Source organism: Notolepis coatsorum, assembly GCF_963971535.1.
Source record: "Notolepis coatsorum genome assembly, chromosome: 2".
Taxonomy (NCBI): domain Eukaryota; kingdom Metazoa; phylum Chordata; class Actinopteri; order Aulopiformes; family Paralepididae; genus Notolepis; species Notolepis coatsorum.
The window spans coordinates 127,694,223-127,711,721 of NC_140166.1; the positions used below are offsets into that span (position 1 = coordinate 127,694,223).

General features: G+C 42.7%; 1 protein-coding gene across 1 annotated transcript in view; it reads left to right on the forward strand.

The window, feature by feature from the left end:
• The window catches only part of arhgef1 (Rho guanine nucleotide exchange factor (GEF) 1), a gene marked incomplete at its 3' end in the record, with an annotated part of 90,238 nt that overhangs the window by 15,395 nt on the left and 57,344 nt on the right, over positions 1-17,499 (forward strand). Inside the window, exons 5-10 of the mRNA XM_084308290.1 lie at positions 3,204-3,246; positions 3,470-3,575; positions 10,133-10,273; positions 13,573-13,602; positions 14,926-15,034; positions 15,441-15,516. Coding sequence (XP_084164416.1) covers positions 3,204-3,246; positions 3,470-3,575; positions 10,133-10,273; positions 13,573-13,602; positions 14,926-15,034; positions 15,441-15,516 — 505 coding nt within the window. The remainder of the gene's footprint in view (positions 1-3,203; positions 3,247-3,469; positions 3,576-10,132; positions 10,274-13,572; positions 13,603-14,925; positions 15,035-15,440; positions 15,517-17,499) is intronic.

Here is a 17,499-nt window from a genome sequence, read left to right on the forward strand (position 1 = left end):
CAATGCATTAAGAAAAAAGAAAAGAAAAAAATGCAATCAAGTTGACCCTTAACACATCCACCGCCGGAATCGCTGTTCAGCGTTATTGCCCGCCATGCGTTGAGCGCCAGACCTCGCTGTACAGCGTTATTGAGATCAATATTAAATTTTTTCGCCATGGCATTCATAATTCATATATACACCCGCGACGCTCCAGCTGGACCCTGTAGGTGACGACAACGACGGCTCAATACCGCCGCCTGGTGGATGGTCGGGCGAGCTACACTGGCAAACAGGATATGGCTGATGTGCGTCGATTAAATTCATCCGGCCGTCAGATATCGTTGCAAGGCTCCCGACAGACACAATGTACATAATGGATCGCTTTCTAAACTTAATAATCGATATGATTTCGGTGTTTATTGCGACATACAAACCGGAAATGGACCTAGGCGATCGGCGTCGTATACCTGGGATCTTTCACCGCCAGTCTCATTGGCGCACGGTAAGAGGACACTAACGTTATTTTCAACCCAATTGTTTATTAATTTCACTGCAAACCATCTGATCAATATATCACCCATACTACATAAAGCATTTACTGACGATCACGGAATTATAAACGACTCCCCCCCCCCCCCCCTTTCCTCCACGCATGATGAAGCATAACGTATACCGATCATATACAGTTTAATTTTTTAATATAGCGTGTATAGGGGGACACGGCAATCGATAATCTATATATGCGTTTAGGCCTATAACTCACGTTCTAGGAATTACTGCAGAAAACGATAAAAACATACTTATATTCTAGAAGGTATTTTTGTATGAATGTATGAATGAAAAAGTATAACGTTCCCACATCCTGAACGATAGATAATCGATGTTGAATGGGCCATAGTAATGTCAATATAGCAATACAATTTAAAAAGTTATAGCCCTGCAAAGAAGGTGAGCCACTCCATAGACTTATAGCGCTGGCAGAGAGGGGCATTAGATGGGTACAATGCCCGGCAGGCAATGTGTTAAGGTTGTTTTTTTGTTTAACAGTATAGTATATCCAACATGGATATGGCTTTTTTAACACATTGACGGCCACAGGGATTAGACAGGCCCACTCTATAAGGCCAGCTTATCATAACAAGGTTTAACTATGCGTGAGGGTGTTTGTAGAGCAAAATCTATATTTAAAATTATTGCTATGTGTCCATTATCATGGTCAATTGACACTATAAACCTTCCCTTCAATATGCCATAAAGAAATAATTTTTTCATCAATACCTTCCCATTTTATAGCATCGTGAATATGAACGTGATATCGGATTGGTCTGGGGTAATTCCTGCAAAACAAGTTACAAGGCGCTAAGCTAATAATGTTAAATCGATTGGCGTTTTGGCCCTACACAAGCTAGAGATAAAAATCTAAATGCATATGATCGATATTATGTTCCACCATGAATGCATGAAAGAGGGGGGGGGGGCGGGGGACGTCGTTTCTGATTATTGATTAGTACCAATAACGGCATTCGTTATTGTAGCCTCATTCACTGATCGGCTGGTTGGCTATGATAACAAGGCCTGATCAGCATGAAATCTACGTGAAATTGTTCTTACCTGTGGACGGTTGGATCCCTAAAACTAAAACAATTGATGTGCAGAATAGTGCAATAACAAAGGTAGTGCAGTAACAGAGGTAGCTTGACTAGCTTCACAAGTTCAGTCACATTCAGTCATAAATAATCAAATAAAATTGGCTTAGTGCAGAATAATTCTAGACTATGAACTAGTCTAGTTTAATTTTTTTTAATAAATAAAATAAAATATATGAAAATCACGTGATCGGCCCGATCTGCGATCACGTGATTGGATCGGGACATCCCTAGTCGCGTCTCCGTTTATTATCGTGTAACATTGTTTTGGACGGTAAAAAAGTGCAGGGGACAATAACTGCCTTCTGAAAACATGCAGGGGACATGTCCCCCGTGTCCCCCCCCGTTAATTATGCCCCTGGTGTGTACACAGCCTGGCTGATACGTTGTGTGTACGCAGCCTGATGGATACATTGTGTGTACGCAGCCTGATGGATACATTGTGTGTACGCAGCCTAACCGATACATTATGTGTACACAGCCTGGCTGATACATCGTGTGTACGCAGCCTGATTGATACATTGTGTGTACACAGCCTGGTTGTGTGTGTTTGGACACGGGTGTGTTGCTACATTGTTTGGTCAGCTCCTGACTGTTTGTCTGTCCTGTTTGTTCTCTCTAAGCTCTCTCTGTGTGCAGTGCATCTCTCTCTCTCTCTCTCTCTCTCTCTCTCTCTCTCTCTCTCTCTCTCTCTCTCTCTCTAGTGCCCACTGTCCACCAATCCACTGTACTCTCTCTGTCTCTCTCTCTCTCTCTCTCTCTCTCTCTCTCTCTCTCTCTCTCTCTCTCTCTCTCTCTCTCTCTCTCTCTCATCACTCTACCTCTCTCTCTCTCTCATCACTCTACAGGTGTCTCAGCTCATGGTGACTTGTGTTTTGTCATTTACTCTCTCTGTCTCTCTCTCTCTCTGTCTGACCCCACAGCTTCCTGTTGGGATCGTGGGAATGCCTTTGGGGGAAATCATTCACTATTCCCCCCCCCCCCCCTCCCCTCTTATTAATTATTTACTCACCAAGCCATTTACTCATTACTCTCACCAAGTAATTTACTCCAGTCTTTGTGATCAATATGTCTCATGACATTTACCAAAATGTGCATCTCAGTTTTGTGTTTCTCTCTCTGCTGTGTTTTTCTGTGTCAGCTGCATTTGGTTTTCTGATGTTGACGTGACCCCTGGTGGTGATAGCTAGCCATTGCATGGGTTGATATTCCATATAGGACTACTGTAAGTTAGTTGAAAAGTCAGGAGTCAGGAATCCCTGGCACTGATATGAGCGTGTATTCCAGCTGTGAGGTGGTGGCTGGCTGGAGGGTGGCTGATATTACATCTATGGTGCCCATCATCTCTGCCCAAGTGCCCTTGACGTCTACAGAGGCGCTGAGACAACCCTGTGATCTGACCTTCCCTGAATAAATGCATATATATATATAATATACTGTATATAGGGGATTATGGATGTGTGTATCTAAGAGGGATCTGCAAACAATTGCATTGTGTACATTGACAATCTTCATCTTCATAATTGTACATCATTAATGTGAAAATGGATGTAAAGTTATTTCTTGTCTCTACAGGTTCTCAGAGTGGCAGTGCCACCTGCTGTATCCAATGAACTGGGTAAGTTGCTTTCTGCCATCATATTCATATCAATTACCAGCATATTCTTGAAGGGGGTGATTTTAACAAGAATGTGTGTAATTGTCATTGTCCTTATCTTGGTCTGGTTCTCACCCCCCCCCCCCCTCCTTTCTGACCTCTCCACCCTTCCTCACTTTATCCCTTTCTTTTTCTCCACCCTCTCCCTCTCTCCACCCTCCCCCTCTCTCCCTGCGTCTTCCAGACCGGACACGTCCAGACCTGCTCTCTGAGGAGCTGCAGAGACGCTTTGCTCAGGAGGTCCAGAGCCTGCAGGCCTCTGAGGTGGCCAAGCAGCTGGAGGACTTCCGGTGAGTCTCCCCCCCCCCGGCCCCCCCCCCGGCCCCCCGGCCCAACTAACATCCAGCCAGTCACCTTCCCCCTCAGATCTCATTCAAGTTGTCAATATTAGCTAAGCTTTCTCGTATATGTTTGATTTAACAACCTGATGGCACATCATATGAACAGACAAGGAATGGAACTTTAAAATAGAGACACTAGAGAATCTACACCGAACGTTGCCAATAGGGCTACTCATTTATATGCACGATCTTTAGCCCATCATACTGTTGTTTTGATTGAGGTTCGTTGTGGAGCATTGAATTGTGGGATACACTCATGCTGGAGGCTTGCATTTCATGCCCTTTATGGATCGAGGTAAACGCTCCATTCCTTATCACATGAGTTAGAACTTAATCCCACTTTGTTTGGGCGGCGATCTCTCATGTGGGCATTTTGTGGATTAACCCCCGCGAGCGGTGTTGAGGGGTTAAAGGTTGAGCAGTGTTAACACATTGTCTGCCAGGCATTGTGCCCATCTTTGTGCCCTCTCTGCCAGCGCTGTAACCCTATGGAGTGGCTCACCTTCTTTGCAGGGCTATAACTTTTTTAATATTATAGCTATATCGACATTACTATGGCCCATTCAACATCGGGTATCTATTGTTCCGGATGTGGGAACGTTATATTTTTCCATTCATACATTGTCGTGTTAGTACCCTCGTGAATATAAGTATGTTTTTAGACTGTATAGCAGTAATTCCTAAAACGCGAGTTATAGGCCCCGACGCATATGATAGATTATCGATTGGTGTTTTGTTCCTATACACGCTATATTAAAAAATTCAAATGTGAGGCGGTCAGGTGGCGTAGTGGAGATTGTGCTCGTCACCAATGCAAGAGGCTGCGGTCTCGACTCCCGGAGAGTCAGCGTTGCCTCGGCTCGGGCTGATCGCTATACTAACTCGTTTGGCTGAGTTAGGGGGAGGGGAGCCGTGGGTGGGTCCTGGGCATTGTGGACAGCGACCCCTACAGTTCGGTCAGGGCGCCTGCACAGCGAGGGTAGGATCTGGAGAGAGGTAGTGTGACCTCCCACACGTTACTCTCCCAGTGAGAATCTGCGCTGCCAGGCTGGCTGCCGGCTGGCTGCACATGCGTCGGAGGAAAGCATGTGACAGTCTCCGGCCTCTCGGACCAACAGTAGGGGGGGGTGCGCAACAACCAGGAAGGGGGTTGGGAATTGGCATAACGACTAACAGTGGGATGGGAGAAAAATCGGAAAAAGGAGGGGGGAAAAAGATAATTAATAAAAAAAAAATAATAATAAAAAAATTCAAATGTATATGATCGGTATAGATTATGCTTCATCATGCGTGAAGGAAAGGGGGGGGGCGGGTCGTTTATAATTCCTTGATTGTCAGTAACGGCTTTTTTTAGTATGGGTTGATACGTTGATCAGATGGATTGCAGTGAAATAAATAAACAATCGAGCTGAAAATAACGTTAGATTCCTCTTACCGTTCGCCGATGAGACTGGAGGAAAAATATTCCAATTATTTGACGTTGATCTGCTAGATCCATTTCCCGTTTGTATGACGCAATAAACGGCGAAATCATATTGATTCTTGCGTTTCGAAAGCGATCCAATGCACTCAAGTGTTTATCTAGACCCACGTTACAATATATCTCTGGCGGAGGAATTTCCCTGATGCACCGAGCGCCACTTCCGGTTTGGCGTGGAGTGTAACTCGCCCGAAATCCACCAGGGGGCGGTATTGAGGCGTTGCAATATCAGACAGGGTCCAGCTGCGTCCCGGAGGGAGGCTGGATGAATTATGAATGCCATGGAGAAAAAATGAAATATTGATCCCAAAAACGAGTTTACTCGTTGTTGGCACACAACGATTGGCGGGCAATAACGAGTATACTCGTTGTTGGCGCACAATGTGTTAAGGGGTTAAAGGTTGAGCAGTGTTAAGGGGTTAAAGGTTGAGCTGTGTTAAGGGGTTAAACGTTGATCGGTGTTATGGGGTTAAAGGTTGAGCGGTGTTAAGGGGTTAAACGTTGAGCGGTGTTATGGGGTTAAAGGTTGAGCGGTGTTGAGGGGTTAAAGGTTGAGCGGTGTTAAGGGGTTAAACGTTGATCGGTGTTATGGGGTTAAAGGTTGAGCGGTGTTGAGGGGTTAAAGGTTGAGTGGTGTTAAGGGGTTAAAGGGATTGAGGGACTGTGCAATGTCTGGCATAATGAGACACTCACTATATTTATGGAAACTTAAAGTAAGCAGCAGCCCACTACTATCAAACATGAGGTTGTCAAACAAACTCCGAGAACAACCTCCCGTCCGACATGAAGAGGAAACGGGAAGATATATCTCATTTATGAAGCCATTAGAGAAATCATGGCATCATAACAAACCTGTCCTGTTTGGTTCATCAGAAGTTTCCCAACCTTCAGATTGAGCGTGGCGTTTGACATATCGATGGGTTTCTTGGTTGCCAACATTGCTAGGTGTGCATGCAGCCAGAGGGCAATACATACAGCACTGGTTTCCACAGCCGGTGTAGGGTTGAGGTCAGTGTAGAGCAGTGTTCTGTTCATGAATCATGTTGGGAAATCGAGCGCACTACTTTAAGAGGACGGCACTGTGGAAGCAACAGTTGTGATTGAAGGATCAAGAAAAGAGGGAGGGGTTTGAGATGGGTTTTGGACTATGCCATTTGCCTTAATAATTACTTTTCAGCAATGATGAGCAATTACCAGACTCCTCCTTTGTTGCAGACCATGAAGGAATGTATGCATTTAACTGCACAACAAATCTCTTTACGACTTTCTCTAATCTTGGCTGGATTACCAGTAGAAGGAGGATTGTTGAAGCTGTTTTCTTATCAATTGTAGACTATGGTGGTGATTTTATAAGCATGCCGTGACTTCAACTCTTAAACCTCTGGAGTAGGTCTATCTTTCTGCCCTCTGGTTTATTTCTGGTGGTGACAGATATGATACCCCACCACTGTGTCCTTTATGAAAAGGTTGGATGGCCTTCTCTGGTTGAAAGAGGCAACTATCATTGGTATTTGTTTATTTTTAATGCCCTTATTGGTAAGCTTCCCCCTTACATCACAACACTGTTAGAATGGAATCTTGGAGCCTATTCTACACGTTCAAAGGACTGGCTGGCTCTTAGGGTCCTCTGAACTAGGAAAAACGGCTTTTTCCTTTGATGCTTCCAACACCCGGAATGCCCTCCACCGGACTGAAGTGGGAGGTGCTTCCTTCTCTCTTGAGTTTAAAAGTATGATCTACGACCACTGTGTGCCGACTTGTAACTGATCTTATTGTTTATTCTTCATTTGTTGAGCCCATGTGTATACATTTGCTGATAACTATGTCTTTGATTTGTAAGCTTGTCGTCGCTGTAAATGAGGATAAACCTCAGTGTAATAAAGGTTTGAGCTTTCAGTATGCCCTTTGACTGACACCGCTATTGGCTAGTTCAGTCACAACCAATAATGGAAGAAAGTTTGGTTGAGTGAAGTAGAAAACAACATCATCAACTTGTTAAACAATAGTGGCCTAAAGCCATAGTTCCTTTGTTTCACATTTACTATGTTGTTATTGGTTCAGTGTTTTTCTTGACTTTCGCATGTGAAACATGAAAAACGTTGCATAATCTGATAGCTCTGACTTTCAAAATGTCTGCAGGCATAGTAGAAACTAACATTTCTAACTGTTCAAAATGTCTGCACTGCAGGCATAGCAGAAACTAACATATCAGGGGCGCCCCCTGGTGGCGCACCACATATATACGCTCAGCGTTACCGTAGCGTCCTGGGTTCGAATCTGGCCCAGGACATGCCATTAAAAAATACACTAAACGAACATATCTAACTGTTCAAAATGTCTGCAGGCATAGTAGAAACTAACATCTAACTGTTCAAAATGTCTGTAGGCACAGTAGAAACTAACATCTAACTGTTCAAAATGTCTGTAGGCACAGTAGAAACTAACATCTAACTGTTCAAAATGTCTGCAGGCATAGTAGAAACTAACATCTAACTGTTCAAAATGTCTGCAGGCACAGTAGAAACTAACATCTAACTGTTCAAAATGTCTGTAGGCACAGTAGAAACTAACATCTAACTGTTCAAAATGTCTGTAGGCACAGTAGAAACTAACATCTAACTGTTCAAAATGTCTGTAGGCACAGTAGAAACTAACATCTAATTGTTCAAAATGTCTGTAGGCACAGTAGAAACTAACATCTAACTGTTCAAAATGTCTGTAGGCACAGTAGAAACTAACATCTAACTGTTCAAAATGTCTGTAGGCACAGTAGAAACTAACATCTAACTGTTCAAAATGTCTGTAGGCACAGTAGAAACTAACATCTAACTGTTCAAAATGTCTGTAGGCACAGTAGAAACTAACATCTAATTGTTCAAAATGTCTGTAGGCACAGTAGAAACTAACATCTAATTGTTCAAAATGTCTGTAGGCACAGTAGAAACTAACATCTAACTGTTCAAAATGTCTGTAGGCACAGTAGAAACTAACATCTAACTGTTCAAAATGTCTGTAGGCACAGTAGAAACTAACATCTAATTGTTCAAAATGTCTGTAGGCACAGTAGAAACTAACATCTAACTGTTCAAAATGTCTGTAGGCACAGTAGAAACTAACATCTAACTGTTCAAAATGTCTGTAGGCACAGTAGAAACTAACATCTCTATATCAGGCAATAATGGACAGTACGGGAAATACAACATTGTATGTAAAAGAAAAGTGGGAAAGAGAGTTGGAAATATAGATAACAGAGGAGGAATGGTATGACACATGTAAGACACAACAAACAACCACAGGATCAAGGATATGGAGGGAGTTTGGGTGGGAAAATATAATTAGATACTTTATAACACCAGAAATACAGGGCAATTACACACCAGCAAAGAAAACATGTTGGAGGGAGTGTGGACAGGAAGGGGCGAACCATACACACATATTCTGGGGATGTCAGAAGATAAGGCACTACTGGGAAGAGATAGGAGGGATAATAAATGAAATAATAGGATACGAAATACCCCAGGGAGGCCAAGTGTTGTATTTGGGGAATCTGTCACAGGAAGGAATCCAAGGGGAAGACAAATATTTGATTAAGATATTGATAGTGGCAGCCAAGAAAGCTTTAACTAAACTGTGGTACAAGGTAGAAGTGCCGACAAAGGATCAATGGATAGAGTTGGTAGAGGGGATACAGGAAATGGAGAGAATCACACATCTGCTGAGGCTGCAAAAAGTTTGAATGGAAATGGGGAAAATGGGAAGAATACAGGAGGGGAAGTAACAACATCACAAGGAAATGAATACAAATGTAAATAAATAATGCAAATGTAGAATGGACCGAAGGACCCATGTCACACTTTTTCTTTACACATTTTTTGTCTATTTGTTTTAATTTATGTACTGTGTATTGTCTATGAATGTTGTCTATGTATGTTGTTGAAAAAATGAAAATAAAAATGTAAGTTAAAAAAAAAAAAAAACTAACATCTAACTGTTCAAAATGTCTGCAGGCATAGTAGAAACTATCCTATCTAACTGTTCAAAATGATTTCAGGCATAGTAGAAACTAACTGTTCAAAAGGTCTGCAGGCGTAGAAACTAACTGTTCAAAAGGTCTGCAGGCACAGTAGAAATCATATCTAATATTCTATGTTGATTCTGTATTTCAATAATGTGGACAATCACTTTAAATTAGTGTACATAACACTCTGACCTGACAATAAGAGAACGAGACTGATCGGTTGGATCAAGTTCAAATTGATAAATATCATCTTTTGCCAGAGAATGTGTTTCCGTTTATAGATCGGATTGGAACGTACGCTCCCTTCATAAATCAAAGCCAATACTTATGTCTCTGCCAATATAACAAAGCCACATGACGCACCAGTCACACAGAAACAGAACGTGCACATCTGTGTCTTATGTAAATGACCTGGACATACCGTGTGCACATGGCTCAGTGTGCATTGGCCCAGAAAGAGGTCAAATCCACATCAATATTCTGTTTTGAACCCAGGTCCGTTATATAAAAGAAAAGAGTAGGGATGGGTACCGTTCACATTTGAACCGATACGGTACCGGTACCTGTGAATCGATACCGGTACCCAACGGTACCCTTTTTCGGTACTTTAGTCTCTAAAAATGTAATCTACCTACCTCAGTCGTGAAAAAAATACATATACATTTTAAGCAGTTTGGAACTTTTTTTATTTATCTGTTTGTTAATACTGAATATTCAGACTGTATTGAATAATCAAAAATCTGATCATAACCTTAGGTACTAATTTTATAATCCATTAATTTTATAATTTTCTGAGTTTCTGTGCAGTTGCATCACTTTCTGAACAATAACGGAGCACTTTTCTGGCACGGCAGTTGTATTCTCACACCTGCAGTGGTCTTCTTTAGACACGCTATTCGATCACTCGATAAACTGGGGTGATTTATCAGTGGACTAAGGGTTTCTTTTAGTCGTGAACTGCCTGGGATTTGTGACCCAGTACACCTCCCTCCTTGTGTCCTGTTGCAGGCAGAAGAGGATGATGGGCATGACGCCCAACGAGGCGGAGCTGATGGACGTGGAGAACCACTACCCCACCGATCGCATCCCCAAGGAGATGAAGGAGAAGTCTGTGGCCGAGAACCTGCTGGACAAGATGGCTGAGACCCAGTGAGTCCCCTCCACCACCCGCTACTCTACTGCTTAAAACACAGGCTGTCACCACGGTGATCGAAACACAATGTCTGTTTCGAACGGACAGACTCGATGTAGAGGCTTTTAGAGACGTGTTCCCTGGAGCCGCTTCCTGGCCTCCCTGTCGAGCAGGTCCATGAAACCTGGCTCGGGGGGGAAATACGCGGATATGTTTTGAACTAGGATGGCGCTCTGAGAGATGCACTACAGCACATGTTGACGTGTAAACCTGCCTTTCAGTCATGAATATTTTGGAGAATACTGAGTTGATCTCACAGGTAGATTCAGAAATCTGTACTTCATACACTAAATGGCTAAAACTTTGAGTTTGACCTTTCTGTTTGCGATTTCAATGTTTGACCTATTTGAAACTATATATATATATATATATATATATATATATATATATATATATATATATATATATATATATATATATATATATATATATATATATATATATATATATATATATAGTTTCAAATAGGTCAAACATTGAAATCGCAAACAGAAAGGTATATATATATATATATATATATATATATAGTGCAGGTCCATAGCTGGCTGTTTGCCTATCTACCAAGTTTGAGCCAAATCGGATGAGAAATGCGTGAGTTATCTTGCTTATGGACAGACACAAACACAGAAAGGAGTGATTAGAATATCCCTCATGATCAGGAGTAATAAATAACCTCTAGGTTCACCGTTTTTACGAGGAATAGTTTATAATTAGTTTCCGCTGTAAAGTTGGCCGGAAAAGATACATTAACCCTTAAGTCATCTTGCAGTGACCTCATTACCCCATTCTCATGTTTTTTAAGTATTATCTGAAGAATTTTTCTTTTTCTATCCACTTTTTCTCCCCATTTTCAATTTTTCTCCCATCCCAATTTCGTATTTCCAATTCTTCCCTTCCCTGTCTTGAACGTTGCTAGACTATGCCTCCCACTGGTCGGCTGTAGTGAGGATAGAAGCCTTGCATTACGTGTCCCCTCCGATACACGAGGAGGCAGCCTGTCGCATCTTTTCACCGCAGCAGCTCGAACTCTCAGTGGCGAGGAGTAACGTGTGGGAGGCTCACGCTGCCCCCGATACTTCCTGTTTCCGCCGCACCGGCGTCACCCAACCGACCTGTAGGAGTCGCTGTCCACAACGTCCAATCCCCACCCACCGGCTTTCCCACCCTCTAACACTGCCAATTGTGTTAGTATGACGGCCGGCCAAGCCGGTAGCAATGCAGAGAGCTGGGCTCGATACCAGCATCTCCTGCGTTAGTGGCGAGCGCCTTGCCCACTGCGCCACTCAGCCGCTCCTTATCTGAAGACATTTGTTCTCCAAAAGTAATTTGTTATGATCTCCACCAGGGCTTTACTGTTAAAGGCGATACCCTGACTGTACATTTTTCCATGGTAACTTATTGTCCATATTCACATATGGTGACCATTTCGCTCATTCACCCTCAGTGTGATTATGATACATAGAATGGAGAATAGAATCTACACACAAATCTACACACAAACTCCTAACTACAAAAAAAACACAATACAGTAGGAGATCAAGACAGGTACGGGACTCCTGGTGGATGAGACTAGAGTTTAGAAGTGGATGAGAGAGAGAGAGGAGAGAGGAGAGAGAAGAGAGAAGAGAGAAGAGAGAAGAGAGAGAATAATAGATTTATATAGCGCTCTTCATGTTCACGAGGACCCCAGAAGCCCGTACAGAGTCCATTATTTGTTCATACACAGTCATCCCGGTGGTGGTAAGCTACACTTGCAGCCAGAGCAGTCAGCAGTGCCACGTCGACAGGAAGACTCTCCTTTGGTGCCATGCCAACCGGAGGGAGGGAGAAAGAGAGGGGTGCGGGGGCCATGCCAACCGGAGGGGGAGAGAGAGAGAGAGAAGGGGCCATGCCAATCAGAGGGAGGGAGGGAGAGAAAGAGGGGCGGAGGTCAGAGGGAGCCAGGGAGAGAAGGGGCCAGTGTGCTATTGATGCAGCCCGGCTACTGCTGTGAGCACTGCGAAAAAGAGAGGGAGGGAGCGAGAGAGAGCGAGAGGTAGAGACTGGGCGACAGTTTATCTAGCCTTGAACCAGTGGTCAAACACAATGCCTTATCCTCAGCGGAACAAGTGGATCAGACAAGAGGTAAGACGAGGCGGTTGAAAGCGCTAGAAGACTGTGTCCTAATCCTCTCGGAAGAGAGACAGCGAGGGATAAGAGAGAGAGAGGAGAAAAAAGAGGGGAAAGGAGATATGCCCTGTGCACGCACAAGTGCTGCTTCTATGGAGGCAGCCATGTGGTCAGTTGTGAAGACTTCCAAAAGTTGTGCGAGTAGAGACCGTATCAAAGACATCATCATAATGAGTTTATGAATCGGTTTACTCTCACGCTAACGGGATCTCTATCCCCTCTGTGCATGAAAGAGCCATTCAGTGTCACTCCATCCATTCAAAAACACAGACAATCCTCTCTCTATTCCCTCAGGACTCTCTCTCTCCCACACTCTCTCTCTCTCTATCGCGCTCGCACGCCCCCTCTGCCCGCCCTTACTCCACCACAACATTTGTGACCTCACCTCATCTCCTGTTTCTCATTGGTCGCTCCCAGAGGGGAACGAAGGGACCGGGACCCTCTGATTGGTTTATCCGGGGGAAATCCCGGGGAAAGCCCTCCCACTCTTTATGGTCATAGCAAAACATATCCTATTTCCACGGTTCTTGCCTGCTTGTTGCATCAGATTAAAACACAGTTAAATAGTCATTTCCGCTTTGCTGGAGCATTGTTTGACTTGTGGATTCGCCTCACAGCTGCAACTACTGGAGAGAGCTTCCTTACCGGCAGATCAACTCTTTGGAGAGCTAGTTTAGACGCCCCGTTTGCAGAAAATAATTTAGTTTTTGTTTGTGCTTTTTAGTTTTTATTTGCAATTGCATCCTGGATTGCAGCTTTTAATGCATCCCCCAATCTGTTGATTTATTTTCTTTTTAGTTTTTTTAGTTATTTTTTCTTTTATTTTGTTCAAATAATAGAATATGTTCAATAGCCCCTGCTCTGAACACAATACCACTGCAGTCAGTTTGGATCAGGAAAAGCTCAGTCGCTTCAGATTCCACCGACCCAAAACACAGCTGTTAGGAATCAGTCGAGAAAGGGAAAGGAAAAATGCTACTTAAACGGAAGAGGTGAGTTTGATGCTGTGAGATGCTTGGTCATGGTATGCATTCCTGTCACCCCCCCCCCACCACTCCTGACACCTGTTTAATGTGTTCTCTTCCAGACCCACCATCGTCTCGGACGAGGAAAAATGGTGAGTTGTGTTTTCTAATGAGTGGAAGATGACGTGCATGTGTGTTTATTGTGCACGAGTGAGTAGAGTCACGGTTGGAGGCGCAGTGTTCTGCACCAGAAGCATGTGAAGTGTCCAAATGCTGACTAGCAAATTCCCATAATAAAGTTACCCTAGAAAGTCTTTCAGACAGAATTCTCTTCGCCGATAAAACGTTCCATCATTTCTGAAAAATGTATAGAAGTGCATGTTTTCTCTCCACAAATATTGATCCTTCCTGACCTTATCCAAGTCAATATTTCATATCTTCCTAAGAATGCACTGGAAACTGAACAGAAATGTACGCACGTGTCCTTGGGACTGTCTACCTCTTTGTTTACTAATTTGTTGTACAGTAACCTTCAAGACCAAAGCATTGCATGTTTTTTTAAATTTTTATTCTGCATCTCTCCTGTGAAATTCTATGAAGTTGACCCCTTGTGCTTCAAATTCTCTGTAGTGCTGTTGAGAGTCGGGTGTAGCGTTAGTACCATGCAGTTGCTAGTTGGTTCTGGATGGCCGTTAAACAGCATATCGTAACTCTTGTTGAGACAGACTTGAGTTTTTGTAAAATGCACATACGCCAATCTGCTGCTCCTCCTCTCCGTCTTCTGCTCTCCTCCTCACCATCCTTTCTCCTCCCCCGTTCCTCTTGTAACAACCCCCCCCCATTCCTCTCAGGACAACTGTCATACCCCCCCCCTCTCCCTCTTCTGCCCGTGCTTGTATTTCACCCATCATCCTCATCTGTTTCAGTATCCTATAACTAGTGATGCACCGATGTGAAAATTGTGGCCGATACCGATAACCGATATTAATATTGCTGTTCTGGCCGATACCGATATTTACCGATGTCGATATCTCTGTATAGAAAACACTTTTTTATGATAATCAAATAAAGAGCTATTTTCCAAAACGCATACTTTTTTTACTTTTGTAACTTATTTTCAGAAATGACTGATATTTTGAAACTATTTAAGGCCAAAACATGTAAAAATAAGATTTTTTTTTTTTTTAATATCGGCCCTATCTTGATATCGGACCGATACCGATGTGAAAAAAAACGGCCATATCGGCCGATATTATATTGGCGGCCGATATATCGTTCATCACTACCTATAACTATGTTTCTTTGTACCTGTGCTGTAAGCTATAAGTTATTGGCTTGACTTCATGGCTAACGCATGAGCTGAGAAAACTATTTCTGAAGATACACAGTAGTACATGATTCCTCATCTGAAGGGTTCAATTATGGATGTGTGTGTACACACTCCTGAAGAATGAAGAACTCTCTCTTTTCTGTAGTCATTCCATCTTTACAGCGGTGGCCTTCTATATGAAGCACCTGGGTGTAAAGACGAGGGCCGCTGACAGTAAGAAGTCCAGAGGGGGCTTCTTCAGAAGACCTGGTAAGGTAAGACTGTACGCACAAAGCCGCAGGTTCGAGTCCCTAGCCTGGTAGAGGAAGAGCAACAAACGGACACAATTATTGCAGTCTATGCATGTATACAATTCAAGTTGTGTGTTGATGGTACGATAGTGGGTTGAACATTTATATTGCCCCTCGTCCTATCTGTGTTGTATAATGTTTGTACTAGTATAGTAGTTTGAAATTGACCTAAAGGGAATTTTCCCTTCATCCCTCCTCACTCATCCCGCCTACCCCTCCCCCCTCCTCCCTCCTCACCCCCCATCCTCCCTCCATCATCCCTTCTCCTCCTCATCCCCCCTCTTCCTCCCTTCTCCCCACCACTCATCACTCCTCCCTCCTCTTTCTCCATCCCTCACTCATCCCTCACCCCCCCCCCCTCTCTCTCCAGGCTAAGAAGGAGGATTCCACCAAAACCAAGCCTAGGACGGGGTTTCCAGGCATCCCCAGCTGGATGGCTGGCTCCAGTATGTACCTGCCGCTCTTTGAGTCATATGCATCACACCTGGACCCTGAACATATAAATAGTATACAAGCTGCTGCAATAACCAACAATTTATAAGGAAAATACTGATGGAAGTAACTTTTAAATTTTTTTTGTATTTGCTTGTTTCTGTTGTATCTGCTATTTCTGACCCTCTTGGAGTGTTGTTGAAAACAGTGTGTTGTTAAATCTGTAGCTGCTTCAAAGTAATATGACCTCCCGCTGCTCATGTGAGCGCATTTATTCTGAAACACAAATTAATATCCCTCTGTTAGACAGCCTCATTAATATCATTAATATCTCTCTGTTAGACAGCCTCATTAATATCTCTCTGTTAGACAGCCTCATTAATATCTCTGTTAGACAGCCTCATTAATATCTCTCTGTTAGACAGCCTCATTAATATCTCTGTTAGACAGCCTCATTAATATCTCTCTGTTAGACAGCCTCATTAATATCTCTGTTAGACAGCCTCATTAATATCCCTCTGTTAGACAGCCTCATTAATATCTCTGTTAGACAGCCTCATTAATATCTCTGTTAGACAGCCTCATTAATATATCTCTGTTAGACAGCCTCATTAATATGTTAGACAGCCTCATTAATATCTCTGTTAGACAGCCTCATTAATATCTCTCTGTTAGACAGCCTCATTAATATCTCTGTTAGACAGCCTCATTAATATCTCTGTTAGACAGCCTCATTAATATTTCTCTGTTAGACAGCCTCATTAATATCTCTCTGTTAGACAGCCTCATTAATATATCTCTGTTAGACAGCCTCATTAATATCTCTCTGTTAGACAGCCTCATTAATATCTCTCTGTTAGACGGCCTCATTAATATCTCTGTAAGACAGCCTCATTAATATCTCTGTTAGACAGCCTCATTAATATCTCTGTTAGACAGCCTCATTAATATCTCTGTTAGACAGCCTCATTAATATATCTCGACTGTTAGACAGCCTCATTAATATCTCTGTTAGACAGCCTCATTAATATCTCTCTGTTAGACAGCCTCATTAATATCTCTGTTAGACAGCCTCATTAATATCTCTGTTAGACAGCCTCATTAATATCTCTGTTAGACAGCCTCATTAATATCTCTGTTAGACAGCCTCATTAATATATCTCTGTTAGACAGCCTCATTAATATCTCTGTTAGACAGCCTCATTAATATATCTCTGTTAGACAGCCTCATTAATATCTCTCTGTTAGACAGCCTCATTAATATCTCTGTTAGACAGCCTCATTAATATCTCTCTGTTAGACGGCCTCATTAATATCCCTCTGTTAGACGGCCTCATTAATATCTCTGTTAGACAGCCTCATTAATATCTCTCTGTTAGACAGCCTCATTAATATCTCTGTTAGACAGCCTCATTAATATCTCTCTGTTAGACAGCCTCATTAATATCCCTCTGTTAGACAGCCTCATTAATATCTCTCTGTTAGACAGCCTCATTAATATCTCTCTGTTAGACAGCCTCATTAATATATCTCTGTTAGACAGCCTCATTAATATCTCTCTGTTAGACAGCCTCATTAATATCTCTCTGTTAGACAGCCTCATTAATATCTCTGTTAGACAGCCTCATTAATATCTCTGTTAGACAGCCTCATTAATATATCTCTGTTAGACAGCCTCATTAATATCTCTGTTAGACAGCCTCATTAATATCTCTGTGTTAGACAGCCTCATTAATATCTCTCTGTTAGACAGCCTCATTAATATCGCTCTGTTAGACAGCCTCATTAATATCTCTCTGTTAGACAGCCTCATTAATATCTGTTAGACAGCCTCATTAATATCTCTCTGTTAGACAGCCTCATTAATATCTCTCTGTTAGACAGCCTCATTAATATCTCTCTGTTAGACAGCCTCATTAATCTCTGTTAGACAGCCTCATTAATATCGCTCTGTTAGACAGCCTCATTAATATCTCTCTGTTAGACAGCCTCATTAA